We start from the raw sequence: 16,202 nt of genomic DNA on the forward strand, positions 1-16,202 counted from the left end.
CAAAGTTAAAAACCAACATCCAAATTCACACAAAAATGTGTTGGTTGTACTCCATATTACTATTCAAACTCTTAATTAGTTGGACTCTCAAGATTTCCTAATACTTTAGTCACGAACATAAAGTTCTAGTTCTAACTCCCCAACGTTGAGAAAATGACAAAATAGTTCCTTATGTTTGTGTAGGTTTAAAGTGATCCTTTAATTTGAGCAATTTATGTCCTTTAAGTTTGTTAATTTGAGCACATTTAATCATATTTATCAAACTATGGCTGTTAGATTTAGCGGGAATTTTGAAGGGAAATAACATTTAACACGAACTAACATTAGGTGCAGCTTTAGTTATTTCTGCTTTTCTTATATATATTTTTAGAGTCCAGTACAACTTTTTAGATGCAATTTTTGTTATTTGTAATTTATTTGTAGTGTTTTCTGTAGTTTTTACTGTTGCAGCTTTTGGTAATTGGCTGATGTTGGTTAAATTTTTTTTCTTCTTCATAGCTCTTGTTAAATCTAACAATTGAAGTTTTCTTAAAATTTGAAGTTAAAAAATAATTACTTTTGGCAAACTTAAAGAACCAAAACAGCTAACAAATATACTGAAGGGGTCACTTTAAACCTACCCAAAACATAAGGGATCAGTTTTGTCATTTTGTCCCCAACGTTCTTTCTTCTTTTTTTTTCCCCAACTCCAAGGCGTTCTTCAATTCCCTCCAAAGATTAGTTGAGATCTTTTTTTTTTTCTATTCCTGAATTTTATCGCAAAAACAAGATCAAATCATCAGCAGAGTTTTGGATTCCTAAGAAAAGATGGTATTAGTAGCAGCGGTGAGGGAGTATATCAATCGCATGTTGCAAGACATTTCTGGGATGAAAGTCCTAATTCTTGATTCTCACACGGTTTGTTCTTTTCTTTCCAATTTAAAGACACCCTTTTGTTTGCTTCTTTGTTTGTGTGTTTTTGTGTTGTGTGTGTGTGTGTCTTTAGTTTAATCTTTTTGGTCCGTTTTATTTAATTGAGATGGGTTTGAAGGTTGATGAAAGTTGTTATCTGATCTGATAAATGGGTAAGAATGGGTGATAATTCCAAACCAATTTGAAATTTCTGGACTGAGAAAATAAGTTGAGTGAGATAATTACTTTATAAAGTTGCCTTTTTGAGTAATTAGTCTAGTGATCTGATGCCTTTCTGGTTTGAATTAATGTGTAGATAGAGATTCATAATAAATGGGTAGCTTAATGAAATAATCTTGAGCTCAAAGAATGAAAAAAAGATTCTTGAACATATAGGGAGCTTCAAACGGTCTATCAACATAGGCGGATCCAAGATTTGAACTTTTTGGGCTTAGGATTCCACTGAATCTACTGACCATTTGAATTATTGGGTTCAAAATTTAATACTTGTACATATTTAGTAGGTTTCTTAACACATATAAATGGTCTGAGCTAAAGCTACTGGGTTCGGCAGAACCCGCTCTTAGATTATACAACTGCCCATGTCTATCAACCAATCGACTACTTCTAAATACAACTTAGTTGGGTTAGCTATATGAATGCTTTGAATCGAATCTGTATTTATTCAGGTTCATTTCATTTTAATACTAAATATTTTGTCTTTTAAGCCAAATTAGGAGTTCTTTAACTAGAGATTCGCTGAATATCATACTTATCCTAAGAAGTTATACAAGTCTAGCCAAAATGAAAGGACTCCTTATGAACGCAGGGTCTAATCCGATTAGCTGGTAATGGTTATATGCATCCTTTGCTTCCATTGTGTTTTTTTCTTAGTAAGTCCGGCTGCTTTCAAGAGATTGTAGGTCTTTTGAGACAAGTATCCTCAATATGATTTTAGGTCTATATCTTATCCTTTTAACACCTTCAATCATCTCAAGAGACTTTAACCGGAAATGTTGGACAGGGAAGCCAAGCTGTATAAGCTAACAAGATTGTTATCAATGTGGTCAATGAATGAATGAAACACAAAAGAAAAAAAGGAAGTGCTCATTGCTCAGGCCACGTTGAGAATTTTATCATTGAGGGAATGGGTAGATTTTGGGATGCTGACATAATATTAGTAATTCATAACTCGTTAGTTTTTTTGCTTAATATGTCCGATTTCCGAAAAGGAGATGAAAGAATGACTAGTGTTATCATCGGTTGTTGTAGTACTGGGGTTTGGAGATGTCATTGAAGTGATTGTAGTAAAGCAAAGGCGAGAAACCCTTTCTTGTAGGTGGGCTGATGTAGTTGGACAGGGTAATTAGACTTTAGACAATGTTTGCACACCTTGTCGTGTTAGTTTGTGCGAGAGTAAGCTTCTGTTTTTGAATTTCATATTGGAGTAGCCGTTTCACTTTCAAAGAGATCTAAGCTACTGTTTATGGATTCTGAAGATAGAGGATCAGGTTCTCTTGACCTTGTTCCTTACTGGAGTAGATTTGGGCATGATCAGTGTTATCAAATGCGCGCTTAAAGTGCGCTTAAGCCCTGAAGCGAGACTCAAAACATGTTGAGCGCTTCGAACTCGCTTAACGGGCGCTTCAGTATTGTCATCAAGGCTCTAAGGCATACTTTTCCTTGCTAACAAGCGTAATCCGGAAGAGACAACAATAAACAATTGATACTTCACTTATCGTAAATTTTCTTCAATTTCTTTGTCCATATATTTGGTATATTTATGCTTATAGATATTAGTCTTGGACTACACGTAGATATTTGTAGTTTTTCTCCATTTGCGCCTTTTTTCATTGAAGCCCACGCTTTATTTGCGCTTTGTGCTTAAAGCCCCACAGACCTTAGAGCTTTTTTGTGCTTTTCGCCTTTAATAACATTGGGCATGATTTGAACTTCGGAATATGCATGTCGAAGGCGTCAAAAGATACTCTATATAGCTAGAAAGACATATCAGGAACTTATTTAATTCATTACAGCTTGCATTTTTGAAATGATGGAAGGAGAGGAATCATAGATTTTTTGATGGAAGAAGTTAGACCAAGGAAAGCTTCAAGTTCAAATGCTTATAGATTGTGGTTTTTGGTGTAACTTGAAGCTGTCATTGATATACATATCTTAATGGATTTTGTTATTTCTCTACATAGGTTGGGGTGTGAGTAGACGTCTGTACTTTAGTTTGGATCCAGCAACCATTGGGGGCTAACTTTGTATCTAAAATATGATTACTTATCAAAAAGAAAAATGAATGTGGACCAGATGGGCCAAAAGGCCAGTGAGTGGTTAGCAAGTCCATTTGTCTAGTTGTCGAAGTCTTGCCCGATTCATGTGTTTTGAGTGTGTTTTTTACGAACATAGTTTTGAGTGACATGGGACGGAATTCCATAACTGAAATCTTACTGGAGAACTAGTACAGTTTAAAAGTTTTATGATACAGTAGCAGTGAGTGCTCTCTACAGAACAGTTAAATTAAGAGGAAGCAGGGAACTGACAGTTGCCTAATAGATGAAAACTCGATCAATCCTTTTCTTCTCAGTTCTGTTAGCTTTGTCTTATATGTGTGCCCTCTTGTGGCTAGCACTGATGACTTCTTTTCTAGGGAAAGCTGCCTGTTCCAGGAGATATTATGCAACCAACTTTTAATTGCCCTTGGTCCATAGAAAGAAGAAGAATAGAATATGCTTTGCATGTGCAGCAGGGTGGGAGTTAGTTCTCTAGATAAGGGTGTATTAGGTGTGGAATCAGGGTTCTGGAAGGCGGTCTGCTTTGGGTTTTAAGTTGTTTCCATTTCTCTTTTTTTTTTAATCAAGTAATGACTTAAGTTGTTTCTGCTTCTAGTTAGATTTTAGCAGTTGGATACATCAGTTTGTGTGGGATGGTATTTTGGAATATAGTCATCTACGGCATCTAAGCACTTTCTGCTTCTACCTATTTGTGTTTTTTTTTGTAGTTAAGTTGGTAAGTTATGATCACAAATGATGTAATTCTGTCCTACTATCAAGTAAAAGGTGGCCCAGAATAATAATTAAATCTTGTTGGATTCTTGAGATGTTAGGCGTAAGTTTTAACTGATTATATCTGCAAAATCACTTTTTGTGTTAATGCTATTCTGTCATAAATTGTGGTGTTTACTTTTTGTTCTTAATGAGCAGGTTAGTTTTGTTAGTGTTGTGTACTCTCAATCAGAACTCCTGAAGAAGGAGGTGTTCCTGGTGGAGCTGGTAGATTCTATTTCAATGTCCAAGGAATCCATGTCACACCTTAAAGCAGTTTATTTTCTAAGACCAATATCAGAGAATATTCAGCATATGCGGCGTCAACTGGCTAAGCCAAGATTTGGAGAGTATCACCTTTGTAAGTATGTCCTCTATAATTGGACGACACGGGGAAATCTGCTAATAAGTTCAGACTGTATATTAATATATTTCAGAAGAACATGTCAGTGTAAAATGCTGTTGTCCAAAGTTTCTCATGGATAAAACATTTAATATATCCTTTTTGTTGCACAGTTTTCTCCAATATTTTGAAAGATACTCAACTTCATATGTTAGCCGATTCAGATGAACATGAAGTTGTCCAGCAGTTGCAGGTATGTTTAGAATTAGCATTTTCTACTGTTTTAAATGGGAAATCATGTGCATTTGAAAAAGGATATTGCATAATATGGAAAAACATTAAGAAATTGTTGCTGATAACATCTTCCTATTGGAGCTCTAAAAATTTGTTGTGGCCTGTAACTTGTTTAAATTTTTTATTGAAACTAAACATTCGCTATGTTACATGATTATTGACGTGATTTGCAGGAATTTTATGCAGATTTTGTTGCGTTGGACCCTTACCATTTCACGTTAAATATGGCCGCAAACCACATGTATATGCTCCCGGCAGTTGTAGATCCATCAGCATTGCAGCAATTTTGTGAACGAGTTGTTGATGGAATTTCTGCAGTTTTCCTGGCGTTAAAGCGAAGGCCTATTATTCGATATTCACGGACATCCGATGTTGCGAAAAGAATAGCACATGAAGCTTCTGTAAGCACACCAACTGTTTCTTTCTTTTTCCTCATGTTTGTTCTTTGTAGCCTATCAAGTTCTATTATTAGGATTATTACCTCTCTTGCTTGAGGTTGAAGTTGTAGTTGATTTTGGATATTTCAGATTGGAAAAGTAAAAAATTGAACAGAAATACACAATTTTCTTCTGTCGATATTGCAGAAGCTGATGTACCAGCAAGAGAGTGGTCTTTTTGATTTCAGGAGAACAGAAGTTTCTCCATTGTTGCTAATAATTGATAGGAGAGATGACCCCGTGACTCCACTGCTTAATCAGTGGACCTATCAGGTATGGCTAGTCTGTAAGTTCTTTGCCCTTGTTATATCTAACAGTTTGTGCCTCTTGCCCTCTTCTGTACTTCTGTTATTTCCATCAAATTGTGCGCCCCCCTCGTCTTCTTCAAGTAATGTTAGTGTGTCACTTTTAAAGTAATGCTGCTCATTTGTGCTATGTGCTTTTACAGGCAATGGTTCATGAGTTGATGGGTATTCAAGATAACAAGGTTAATCTGAAGAACGTTGGCAAGTTGCCAAAAGATCAACAGGTTAAAAGTTATTTCCTCTTGTATCTAAATACTGCCTTGTTATCTTCTCCAGAATAATTCATTACCTGTTGATTCGTTATGGTTTCAGGAGGTTGTACTGTCATCTGAGCAAGATGCATTTTTCAAAGCTAATATGTATGACAACTTTGGAGATATTGGAATGAATATTAAGAAAATGGTGGACGACTTCCAACAAGTGGCAAAGAGTAACCAAAATATCCAGACGATAGGTTTGTATTTGCGAGCTTGTAGCTTAACTTTGGGTTGTACAGCAAGTGTTTCTGTTGCAACTCCGACATGGTATTTTTCTTCTAAAAAGAAGCTTCTGTTCATAAGGCTTGCATTTTTGCAGAGGACATGGCTAAATTTGTCGACAACTACCCGGAATACAGAAAAATGCAAGGCAATGTTTCTAAGCATGTGACACTGGTTACAGAAATGAGCAAGATAGTTGAAGAGCGAAAACTCATGTTGGTTTCACAGACAGAACAAGAACTGGCTTGCAATGGTGGACAAGGGGCAGCATTCGAGGTAGCCTAGTCCTTCAGTATTGAAGCATAACTTTCTTATCAGTTATGGAAAGTAAATGTGGAAAACTAAGTAGAAAATAAGGAAATTTTCCGTCTAGTCTTCTCTCTGTTTTCTACTTTTGGTGGTTATTTGGACCAAGTTTTACATGCTAAATTCCTTTCTTTTGATAAACTAGTTTACATTCTGAAATTCCTTTGATTGCATTGAAGATGTAACTAAACCAAGGTCACTCCGTGTTTAAGCAACAACGATTTTCTTTGAGTTCTCCTTTGGAACTTCGTTTGAAATTATTGTTTTAATGAACAGATACTGCTAATGTAAACTGAAACTAAATGAGTTGTTCGTGAGAGGGGAGGAGGGATGAGGGGAAGAGATACTTATTGTTGCATGTTATCACTTTTGAAACCATTATTACACATGATACGCGCAATTGTGTATAGACAAGTCCTGGATAACAGGAGCTTAGGGTGTATCAAGTAAACTTGCCGCCTAGAAAGATAACCAGCGGTTTGATTCAGTCGTGAGCATATGTACGCTGAACCGAGGCATGTACACTTCTGAGTTGATGGTGTGTTTGTTGTGGTAAAGGGTATATTACTGTCACCAATCCTCCTGATCCTCTTGGGTCCCAATTTTTACTTATACAAAAAAAAGAAGAGAAAAAATGGAGTATCCCTGTCACGTCCCACCCTCTTTGAATGGATACGCTAAACTTTGAAGCATGGACATGAAATTTAAGGCCACGTATTTGTGTTGGTCATGTCTCAGCTAGCAATGTGCATGAAAATTATATGTTTCTATGTCTCTTATTATTTTTTGTTCACCTATTTGGAGAACTTTTAATGATCTAGGAGCTTTTTAAAAGTTCCTCTTGGGTTTATTTACCGTGTTTTTGTTGTTTTATAGGCTATGTGTATTACTTATAAAAAGTGATACTTAATATTACATAAATTATAGCATACCGTCTAATCTGTGTTGTGTCATCTTTTTGAGTTTAAATTTTTTGGGGTAAATCCCACCCCCAATCCCCTTGCTTCATGGGCCAACTCTGTTTTTTTAACTTTCCCCCCTTGGTGACTTGAAATCCAATTTCAACAATTTTGTGTCTCGGATTTGACTCTTGCGTCCCTATCCATGCTGTTAGGTGTTACACATTGATAGTGTTGTAAATATAGAGTTGTATTTGAATCTAATTTGTGATTTCCATATATATAGTGTCTATTCAAGATACAACACGTGGGATGTATTTGAAATCTACTTTTGAGATTACTAATATGTCAATGAGTTTTTTGGCCATGAACAAAATTGTCGCACAACCTTGTATATTGTTGATTCTGGAAATGATACAAGTTTCTGTACCTCCTAAAAGAAAAGAAGAGGTAATAAATTTGGTTCAATCTCATATTAGATTGTTTAATAAAAAATTTCTACCTTTCTTTACTAAAATAAGTCATGTACATCACTGGTATGTTCGGTGGTAACGTTTTCTGATAAGTTTGCTGCATTGATAAATTTACTCTTTTTCCAGTGAGTTCGTGGCTTAAATCTTGACTGAGATTTAGTGCAGAGTAGTCTGTTGACATTACTAAATATCAACATGCTAATTCCCTGGTTGGAGACTTTGTAGAAGCAAGTTCCAAATCATTGAAACATGCTAACTCCATTCAGATATCTGGCAAGCAAACAATGCAGTGGGATGACGGCTCTGAAACTGAGCTGATTCTCATGTCAGATGCTCATAATTTGAATTGTATTGACATGTCTGATATTGAGCCACAAATGTTAATTATATCTATATACTGTTTTGACTTGTCTTGTACGTAGCACTAGTGACTATAAGATTTGAAAATCAGTGGAAGACGATGATCATTTTGGGTATAATTTCTTTTCTAAATTCTGCTACGTCTGCAGGCTGTGACAAATCTATTGAATAATGATAATATCTCTGATATTGACCGCTTGCGCCTCGTAATGCTGTACGCCTTGCGCTATGAGAAGGAGAGTCCTGTTCAACTCATGCAGCTATTCAACAAATTGGCATCTCGGTCGCCCAAGTATAAGCCTGGAGTAAGGAGGATTAATATGATTGTTAACTTTTTCAGCTTCTTTTTTGTGTTAGTCCTGCTATCTTGCTCTGTTTGCTTTTATTATCTGTATCTTAACAATTGTACTGCCTTTGCCCGTTGTTTCTCTCCCTGTGAAAGAGTAAAAAGAAGATCATTAGGACCTCACTCGGTGCCTTCTGTAAAGGCCAATTTTTCTTTTAGCTAACAGATAATGTGCTTTATTCTCTTTGTTGATTGATCTGATCTGTTTGTGGGTGCTCAAAAGTTATTGCTCCTAATGGTCTTCAAAAATTTTATTTCTGTATTTATGATGAGAAGATTATACAACATTCTTTAAAAGAGATAAGTAGGTTATTATGTTTGAAAGAGGAAAAGCAACAGCATTCTTTAAAAGCATGGTTATTACGTTTGATATAAGTAGGTAAAAAGGTCAGTAGTCTTGTTCAGTTCATGCTTGTTGTTGGTTATAGTTTATATATAGGTATTGGCATCAAATTGTGTTTTCTTCTATTGTTGGATAGATTGTTCATCTGTGCTCGATATTACATTGACAATTTCCTTTGACAAATGAAATCATTTTTATTTTGGTTATGGTTTGAAGCTAGTGCAATTCCTTCTAAAGCAAGCAGGAGTTGATAAGAGAACTGGGGACCTGTATGGGAACAGAGATCTCCTGAACATTGCACGTAACATGGCTCGTGGTCTTAAGGTGCGTCTAGGAAGTACAATTCTTTACTTTTTCTCTGTACTATTAACGGAATCCAGAACTTTATCTAATCTAGAATCGTAGAAACATCTCAAGCATTCGTATTTGGAAAAAGAAAATGTCACTTGAGAGACAAATTTTTGATTCCTTCGGCAATGGATGTATTTTTTTTTGTTTAATGCACTTAATATGATGCTTGCAGAGAACTTAAAAGGTCAGTGATACTCCTATTTTTCAATCTTGTTAGTTCATTTTTTTTATTTCACACCAAGTAGGTTTTTGTATGTACATCCATTTGTATTACAAGCACACATTAAGCATTCAAGCAATATGCAGAACCTTCTATACAATTAGGAATTTCCTGGTTATACAAAGATGTAATATAGACAAAAGGCTGCTGTTCTCCGTAATATGCTTCTGTTTGTTTCTATACTTCTTTGTCCGCCAACTTATTAACATTTCTGCCACTGGTTTTAGCACAACCCTTTATATTTTGAAAACAGTATAACTCCAAGGCAAAATGACAATGTACAGCAGATGATAGTGTCGTCGCCATGTTGTTTGCTGAAACAACAACTACTAACAATAATACATCTTCTATTCCTTAAATTGTTTGATGATGAAACAGCATCACACACTGCACTAAAAGAATCGACCTTGCTTGGAATGCTAGAACTCCACAATGGTTTGCGCTGAAGCATCTCACAGATGATTTTTCCCAAGTTAAAATATCCTCCTTCCTGCTATGCAACCTCTGGAAGAACACCACCTCCTCTTTAACTTCCCAATCCTGTAGTCTTTTAAGAGATACATATTAGTATCTCTGCCATTGGTGATTTCCCTTTCTCTTGAACAGAGAATTAAGTTTTGGAAATCGTCTTAAATGTGGTATTACCATACCATACATCAAGGCGGAAACAGAGTTACAGATTCGATTACCATCGCCCACCAAAATGCCAATCAACTTTGGAGAACCATGTATATGTTGGTCACGTCCATATTCTTCATAAATGATCTTTGTCCACCTCTTCAATTGATTTGCGCAATTGGTTTCCTCTGCTTGTAGCGATAATATCAGCCTAGTCCCTCTTGATTAATTAAAACTATGTAACCAAATTAGAATCTAAATATTGCTCTAAATAAATACTAAAAAGTTCAGCTACTTCCTAACTAGAAAATTTTAAAAAGTTGAACACAATGCTTTTCTGATACTTTCCTTTCCCAGAGTTATTATCCCCCTCCTCCCGAAATGATTATTACCATCTTTATCCAACACCTTGTAGATGAGATTTTAATGGCTTACAGTTGATTTTTGTCACAGGGGGTCGAGAATGTGTATACCCAGCATCAACCTCTTCTATTCCAAACCATGGAGAATATCACCAGGGGGAGGTTGAGAGATGTGGACTACCCTTATGTAGGAAATCACTTTCAACAAGCCAGGTCAGTCAGTTGAGCTGCAATGATATTTCAAATTTTGTTTCAGCCTTTTCTCTTGTTTTAGTGCCCCAAGAGAAAGAGTAAGCACAAAATCTATAAATAATTCTGGCATGCAAGTGCAACTACTTTCTATAAATAATTCTGGCATGCACAAAATCTTTCTCGTAGTAAGTGTTTAGTTCCGATACTAAAGTCACAGTCTATGTTGTGATTGAAATTTGTAGCATAGCTATTGTAGCAATCGACAGCTTGATGCAGCATCTGAGGTGCTACTATCTTGATTTTATACATTTTAAATCGGAATCAATAGATTTTCATTTGTGGTTATGCTAATGCTTTGAAGAATTATTTTGGTAAACCAACAATCAGTACCACTTTCCTTTTGACCTCTTATTCAGACTTTAAACTAGACTCATGGGATAACTTCAAATTCAGGCAGTTGTCTCTCTTCTGCCAATTCATCCAATTCAATCAAGTTATCTAGGATTTCGGTCTTCCTTTTTCCAATGAGCCAAAGCAATATATATTCCACTCCTTTGGGTTCCTTTTAACTACTATTGGTGTTTTGGCTTACAAATAACCTAGTCGGCCCTCTACTTTATATGATCTCTACTACTTCTGCACCAACTCCAAAAGTCGTTCTCTTTCAGCCACATATTTTGGAACTTGAAGTATGAGCTCTTTTTCCCACTGTTCACATTGCATGCAACAGTGTTATCAAAGTGTTATCAAAGGCACGCTTAAGCCTGAAGCGAGGCTCAAAATATGTTGATCGCTTTGCTTCGCTTAGCGGGCGCTTTAGTGTTGTCTTCAAGGCTCTAAGGCATACTTTTCCTTGCCAATGAGCGTAATCCTGAAGAGGCGACACTAAACAATTGATATTTCACTTTATTGTAAATTTTCTTTAATTTCTTTGTCCATAAATTTGGTATTTATGCTTATAGATATTAGTCTTGGACTACACATACATATTTGTAGTTTTCTCCATTTGCACCTTTCTTTTATTAAAGCCCACGCTTTATTTGCACTTAAAGCCCCAACAGACGTTAGAGCTTTTTTGTGCTTTTCGCCTAAGACAACACTGGTATACTAGTGCATTATGATTTGAGAAGACCCTAGGGTAAGGCCCACAGTTTTAGAAGCTAAACTTGTCATCCCATTAAATGGAGAAGAGGAACTTGTCTATTGTTGACTTCACCCCGAATCTTGCCCTCTTATCCACATAAATTTTCCATCACACAGAGGAGAGTCAATTAACTCCATGTTTCTTCTACAAATTCTGAGAACTGCCGCATCTCTACATTAAGTTTGAATTCAAGGCGTCTCTCCACATCATGGCTGATTAAATTGAAATCTCACCAATGGTCCTTCATAACAACTTTTGAAGGTAGTGAATTCACGCCATAGCAACCTTCCTTCACTTCTGACTGGCCCATATACTCGCTGAGATTGACAAAGTGAACTCAGTGAGAATGTGATACAACTGCACTGTTATGGAGTATACTCCATACACTGCTTCTTTGCATGATCATAGCCTTCTGTCCCAAATAATAATAACTGCACCAATACCCTCTTCTGTGTTTATGGCTGCATAGTTCACGCATTTATTTGCCCTTATTTGTCTTACCAATCCCTATTCATTGCTCGATTTTGGTTTCTTGTAAACAGAAAACATTTGTTTTCCATTTGTGGACCAGCATTCTCAGAATTCTTTGTTTATTCCTTCTATTCAACCCCCTGAAATGCCTACTAATTAATTTTACCTTGATTTATCCTTGGTGTTCTTTATGCCCTTGCCTCTTCCTCTATTTTCCCTGTCACGGTTGACTTGAAACTCTATCTTTTTCAATTTCTTTATCCCTTTCATCCTTTCTCCTGGGCTTTCTGCCACTTCTTTCCTTGCTTAACATTCTTCTTCGTCCAATCCGACACCTGCACCCCTTCATGATCTATTTGATGCAGATGCTTACTGTGTTCCTCCTCCCCAAGGCAAGAGAAAGCTTCTGGGATGTGTCCCACAGGAATCAACACTGCCAGCGCAGGTCATTGAACCTTGGAACGATTTCAACCTTTAAACTGTTTACCAAAACCAACTCCAGCTCCTGCTTCGTTCTTTAATTTTTTTTTTTTTTGGTTGTGTTTTCTCTTCATAGTTTTTCAAACTTTGGTTTCAAAATCAGTTGAACTACACTTGCTAGTCACATTTTAGGGTTGAAGATGAGTTGGAACCTTGACAAAAATATTATGGTGCTTAAACAATTCATGCAGCTAAAGCAACCTTAGTTGTTTGTCATATACAGGCCACAGGAGGTGGTGATTTTCATTGTTGGTGGGACAACATATGAAGAATCACGTTCAGTTGCTCTGCAGAATTCTACAAATTCCGGGATTCGTTTTATTCTCGGTGGTTCTGCCCTTCTAAATTCTAAGAGGTATACACTCCCTTGTACTTCAAACAGCATTTTAGCCTGAGGTTATGCAAAGAGTGTATGATAAAAGACAACGTGCTTCTCCTACAGCCTCCTTTCGTACGAGAAAAACTATACATTATTCGTTTGGCTCAACTCTGACACATTTGGGTCCTGAAACTTCTTGTTTCTATCAACTTCAGGACATGTTTTTTTGGGTTGTTATTCCTGTTCTTCTCCCAGCTACATTAAGTTCTGCACAAAGGTTTCTTTAGTCTTATTTATCCAGTTAGCTGATATCTGTATAATGTGTGTGGCGGACATTTAGATTCTTGAAGGACCTTGAAGAAGCCCAGAGAATTGCTCGTACAAGCACCAATGTGGTTTGAATTTTGAACTCTACAGTACCTTTGTGAAAATCTGAAAATGTATAATGACAGGTAAAATCCAAGTTACGCTTACGGTCACTATAATAAGTATTCACCTTTCAGCAGTGTGTTGTTGATGAAACTAACTTCCGTGTTTAGTCTAAAGGGGGGCGTTTGGTTTCTGCAGAAGTACATAAAGAGCTGCGCATGCTGATGAAAGTACCATAAATACATTTTGTAGCCCTTGTAATCATCTTCTTTCACAGCCTGCCCGAATGAGACGGTTTTGAGACCTGCTCATCTGTGTTGCCACTTTTTATGTACTCTAGATTTGTTGTGTACATGTAATATTCTCATATTCCTGACATCCTTTTTACTCTTGTATTCTTGTAGGATTTCTGGGATTCTATGAGAATAATATTCTAGACTTAGAATGACTTGAGCAGCTTTCGTAACTTTTATTTGAAATCACACAAAGAATGAATTGTTTCTTTGTTTTTTCCCTTTGACTGCCTTCTTTAATCTTTTGATATATTCTTTAAATTTGCCATACCATTCTCATGTAAAAATAGCACGGTCTAGCCAGTTTTCGGACTGGTCATTCAAAAATAGCCAGCGTTTACCAAGTCAATGAAAAATAACCACTATTTTGCTGCAACAGAGACCGATCCAGCATAATATACTGGAGTTCGGTGTACCTGTGTATGAACTTCCAGCATATTATGTTGGAACTCCAACACACGGAAAGTTCCAGCATAATATACTGGAGATTCGAGCACTTGTGTATGAACTTCCAGCATATTATACTAGACCGATATACTTTGCTGGACCTCCAGTATATTATGCTGGAGTTCCAGCATACTTATCCTGGAACTCCAGTATAATATGCTGGAGTTCAAGTATACTTATGCTGGAACTCGAGCATAATATACTGGCATATTTTTCGGGTTCTGAACAGTATTTTCGCTCAGATTTATCTTTACATGAAAAGTGGCTAAATTTCGATTGCTTTTGAAACAGGGCTATTTTTAAACGACCACTTGTAAATTTGGCTATTTTTGAATTTCTCCCCATTCTCATTGGAAATTAGTGTTCTCTAACAGGCTAATAAAACTTAGTATAAGATATATGTCCCACGTGACATTATATTGGGTTTAATAAATAAAAAAGTTGAAATATATGGATTAAAATTTGTGGGACTTTCCATTTTGATGAAATATGGGTGATAATGTTTCAAAACAATTTTTATACGGATAAATGTTGAAGCGGTCTCTTTACTGCATAGCTTTTGCATGCAATGAAGTGTGACCTTCAAACCAAAGAGTTATAGCAGTAGTTTTGTAGCCATATAATGCTTCTTTGTCATAGTAAGCAATGATTGCTAATCATTATCGTGCAATAATGATGGGGTATTATTATTTTTAGCCCGCGCCAGAAATTATTTACATCTGATAAATGTATAAAATTTGTATTATTTTTGTATAATAACATATAAAATGTATATATATACAAATTTTATACATTTTTTAATACAACGGTTATATAATATATTTTTAATAATGATGGCCATATAATATTACAAAGGCCATCCCTTCCTATCTTTGGAAAAAAAGGCTTTTCCAACAACCTTTTTTGTTGAATATATAGTAGACGTTGTTGCCAAAAATACTTTTGACTACAACAAAGAAGTAGTTGCACGTTGTTGCGACAAACTCCGATGCTAAAAGTCTATGCAACAAGAAAAAATATTATTGTCAAACGCTAACTTAATACAATAAAAGATATCGTCATAAACTATATTTTTTAATTAAAAAGTCATGAAATATGCCTTCTCGACGCATTTAGATGACAATTTCTACATCATGTTTTATATTTTCAATAAATTTCAACGGAAGTTACAAATTTTAAAATAATCATAATTCTCGAATGCAAATAAATAAATATGTTACATCAACATTAAAGTCATTGTTTTAAAAGGTGGGGGCAAGAGGTGGGACAATTTACTTACTATGAAGCGAGACGTAAGCCCTGACACATAGGGCGTTGTCCCATGGATCTTTAAATTTTTAATTTATAAATTAATAAAATAGCATAATAACATAAAAATTTAGAAAGTACATTAAAAGTTTAAGGAAATTACAAATGATTACAAAGCTCAGAGAAAATAAAATATGTAGCATATTTTACCAGCATAAACAATCAATAATGTTAATGTTACTACGAAATACAAATCAATTATAACGTCTTACTTTCAAATAATAAGAAAATCATAATTTCTTAATAAATATTACTAAACTAAATATTTTACCTTTCTAAAAGTAAATAATTAATAAACTTCACCAGTGCTATAATTTAAAATATTATTGCTTCGTGAGTAATAAATTTTTGATAGTTTTGAGAGGCATAGAGCTAAGACATGAATGCCAACAACAAGTGAAGATATAATTTTGGCTATTTATTTTTAGAAAAATGTTCAAATTATATTTACCTTCACGTTGTTCTCATTTAGTAAATATGAAATAGTATTACTCATTATTTGAGTTACTCTTAATCTTTATATTCCTATAGATGAATACAACTTTAATCATTCATTTGTTAATGAATTTTGAGGGTTAATAGTTCTAATTAGGAAATTCGACACATGATTTGAGCAATAACTGTTGGACGAGTCCCGAACATTGGGCGTTACACGTGTTTTAGGGCACATAGTCGGGCGCTTGAGGCGTAAGCCTCACAGAACTAAGCCCCAGGGATGAGTCTCAGGGCGTTTTGATAGTGCCCAGCCCCAGGGCGAGCCTGAGCGAGTCCCAGAAAATTATTTTAAAATACTGATTAAAGTCAACACATAAATTGCTTCATGAATATTTATTTCGAATCAAAATAATTCCTAACAATATGCTTTTTATTAAATAACAAGGCATCACGTATCCAGTACCACTTATTAAATTCCAATTCAATCTTTTCACTAAACAAAAAACCGCATGTAGATGCAATTCCATACAACTAATGGCAATAAATAGCCCCAAGTTATCTAATATTTTAATTAAGAAAGGGCAAATTAGAGCCCCATCCCCTAAACCCTATTCTCCCATCTACACACTCTCTCTCTCTCCTTGTATCGTCCTTTCCATTTTCCCCT

At 35.6% G+C, this 16,202-nt stretch overlaps 1 protein-coding gene across 2 annotated transcripts; it reads left to right on the plus strand.

Moving 5' to 3' along the window:
• Positions 1–689: 689 nt before the first annotated feature.
• LOC109239779 (vacuolar protein sorting-associated protein 45 homolog) lies at positions 690–13,567 on the plus strand. Of its 2 annotated transcripts, none has more exons than XM_019406370.1 (14): positions 690–897; positions 4,101–4,302; positions 4,458–4,537; positions 4,752–4,979; positions 5,163–5,288; positions 5,464–5,544; positions 5,633–5,774; positions 5,897–6,075; positions 7,987–8,142; positions 8,743–8,850; positions 10,169–10,290; positions 12,588–12,719; positions 13,024–13,135; positions 13,223–13,567. In XM_019406370.1, exons 1-13 carry the CDS (start codon positions 808–810, stop codon positions 13,082–13,084), a joined length of 1,707 nt encoding a protein of 568 aa, XP_019261915.1. In that variant the 5' UTR covers positions 690–807; the 3' UTR covers positions 13,085–13,135; positions 13,223–13,567. The 2 variants fall into 2 exon arrangements, with proteins under 2 accessions (XP_019261915.1, XP_019261914.1); XM_019406369.1 differs by having other exon boundaries at positions 13,251–13,567.
• The last annotated feature ends 2,635 nt before the right edge of the window (positions 13,568–16,202 follow it).

This window comes from Nicotiana attenuata, unplaced genomic scaffold (assembly GCF_001879085.1).
Source record: "Nicotiana attenuata strain UT unplaced genomic scaffold, NIATTr2, whole genome shotgun sequence".
In the NCBI taxonomy this organism is placed as follows: Eukaryota; Viridiplantae; Streptophyta; class Magnoliopsida; order Solanales; family Solanaceae; genus Nicotiana; species Nicotiana attenuata.

Coding starts and splice junctions, on each gene's coding strand:
- LOC109239779 (XM_019406370.1), top strand. CDS start 808: ATGGTATTAGTAGCAGCGGTGAGGGAGTATATCAATCGCATGTTGCAA. Junction 4,538..4,751: donor AAGTTGTCCAGCAGTTGCAG/GTATGTTTAGAA, acceptor CGTGATTTGCAG/GAATTTTATGCAGATTTTGT. Junction 6,076..7,986: donor GACAAGGGGCAGCATTCGAG/GTAGCCTAGTCC, acceptor CTACGTCTGCAG/GCTGTGACAAATCTATTGAA.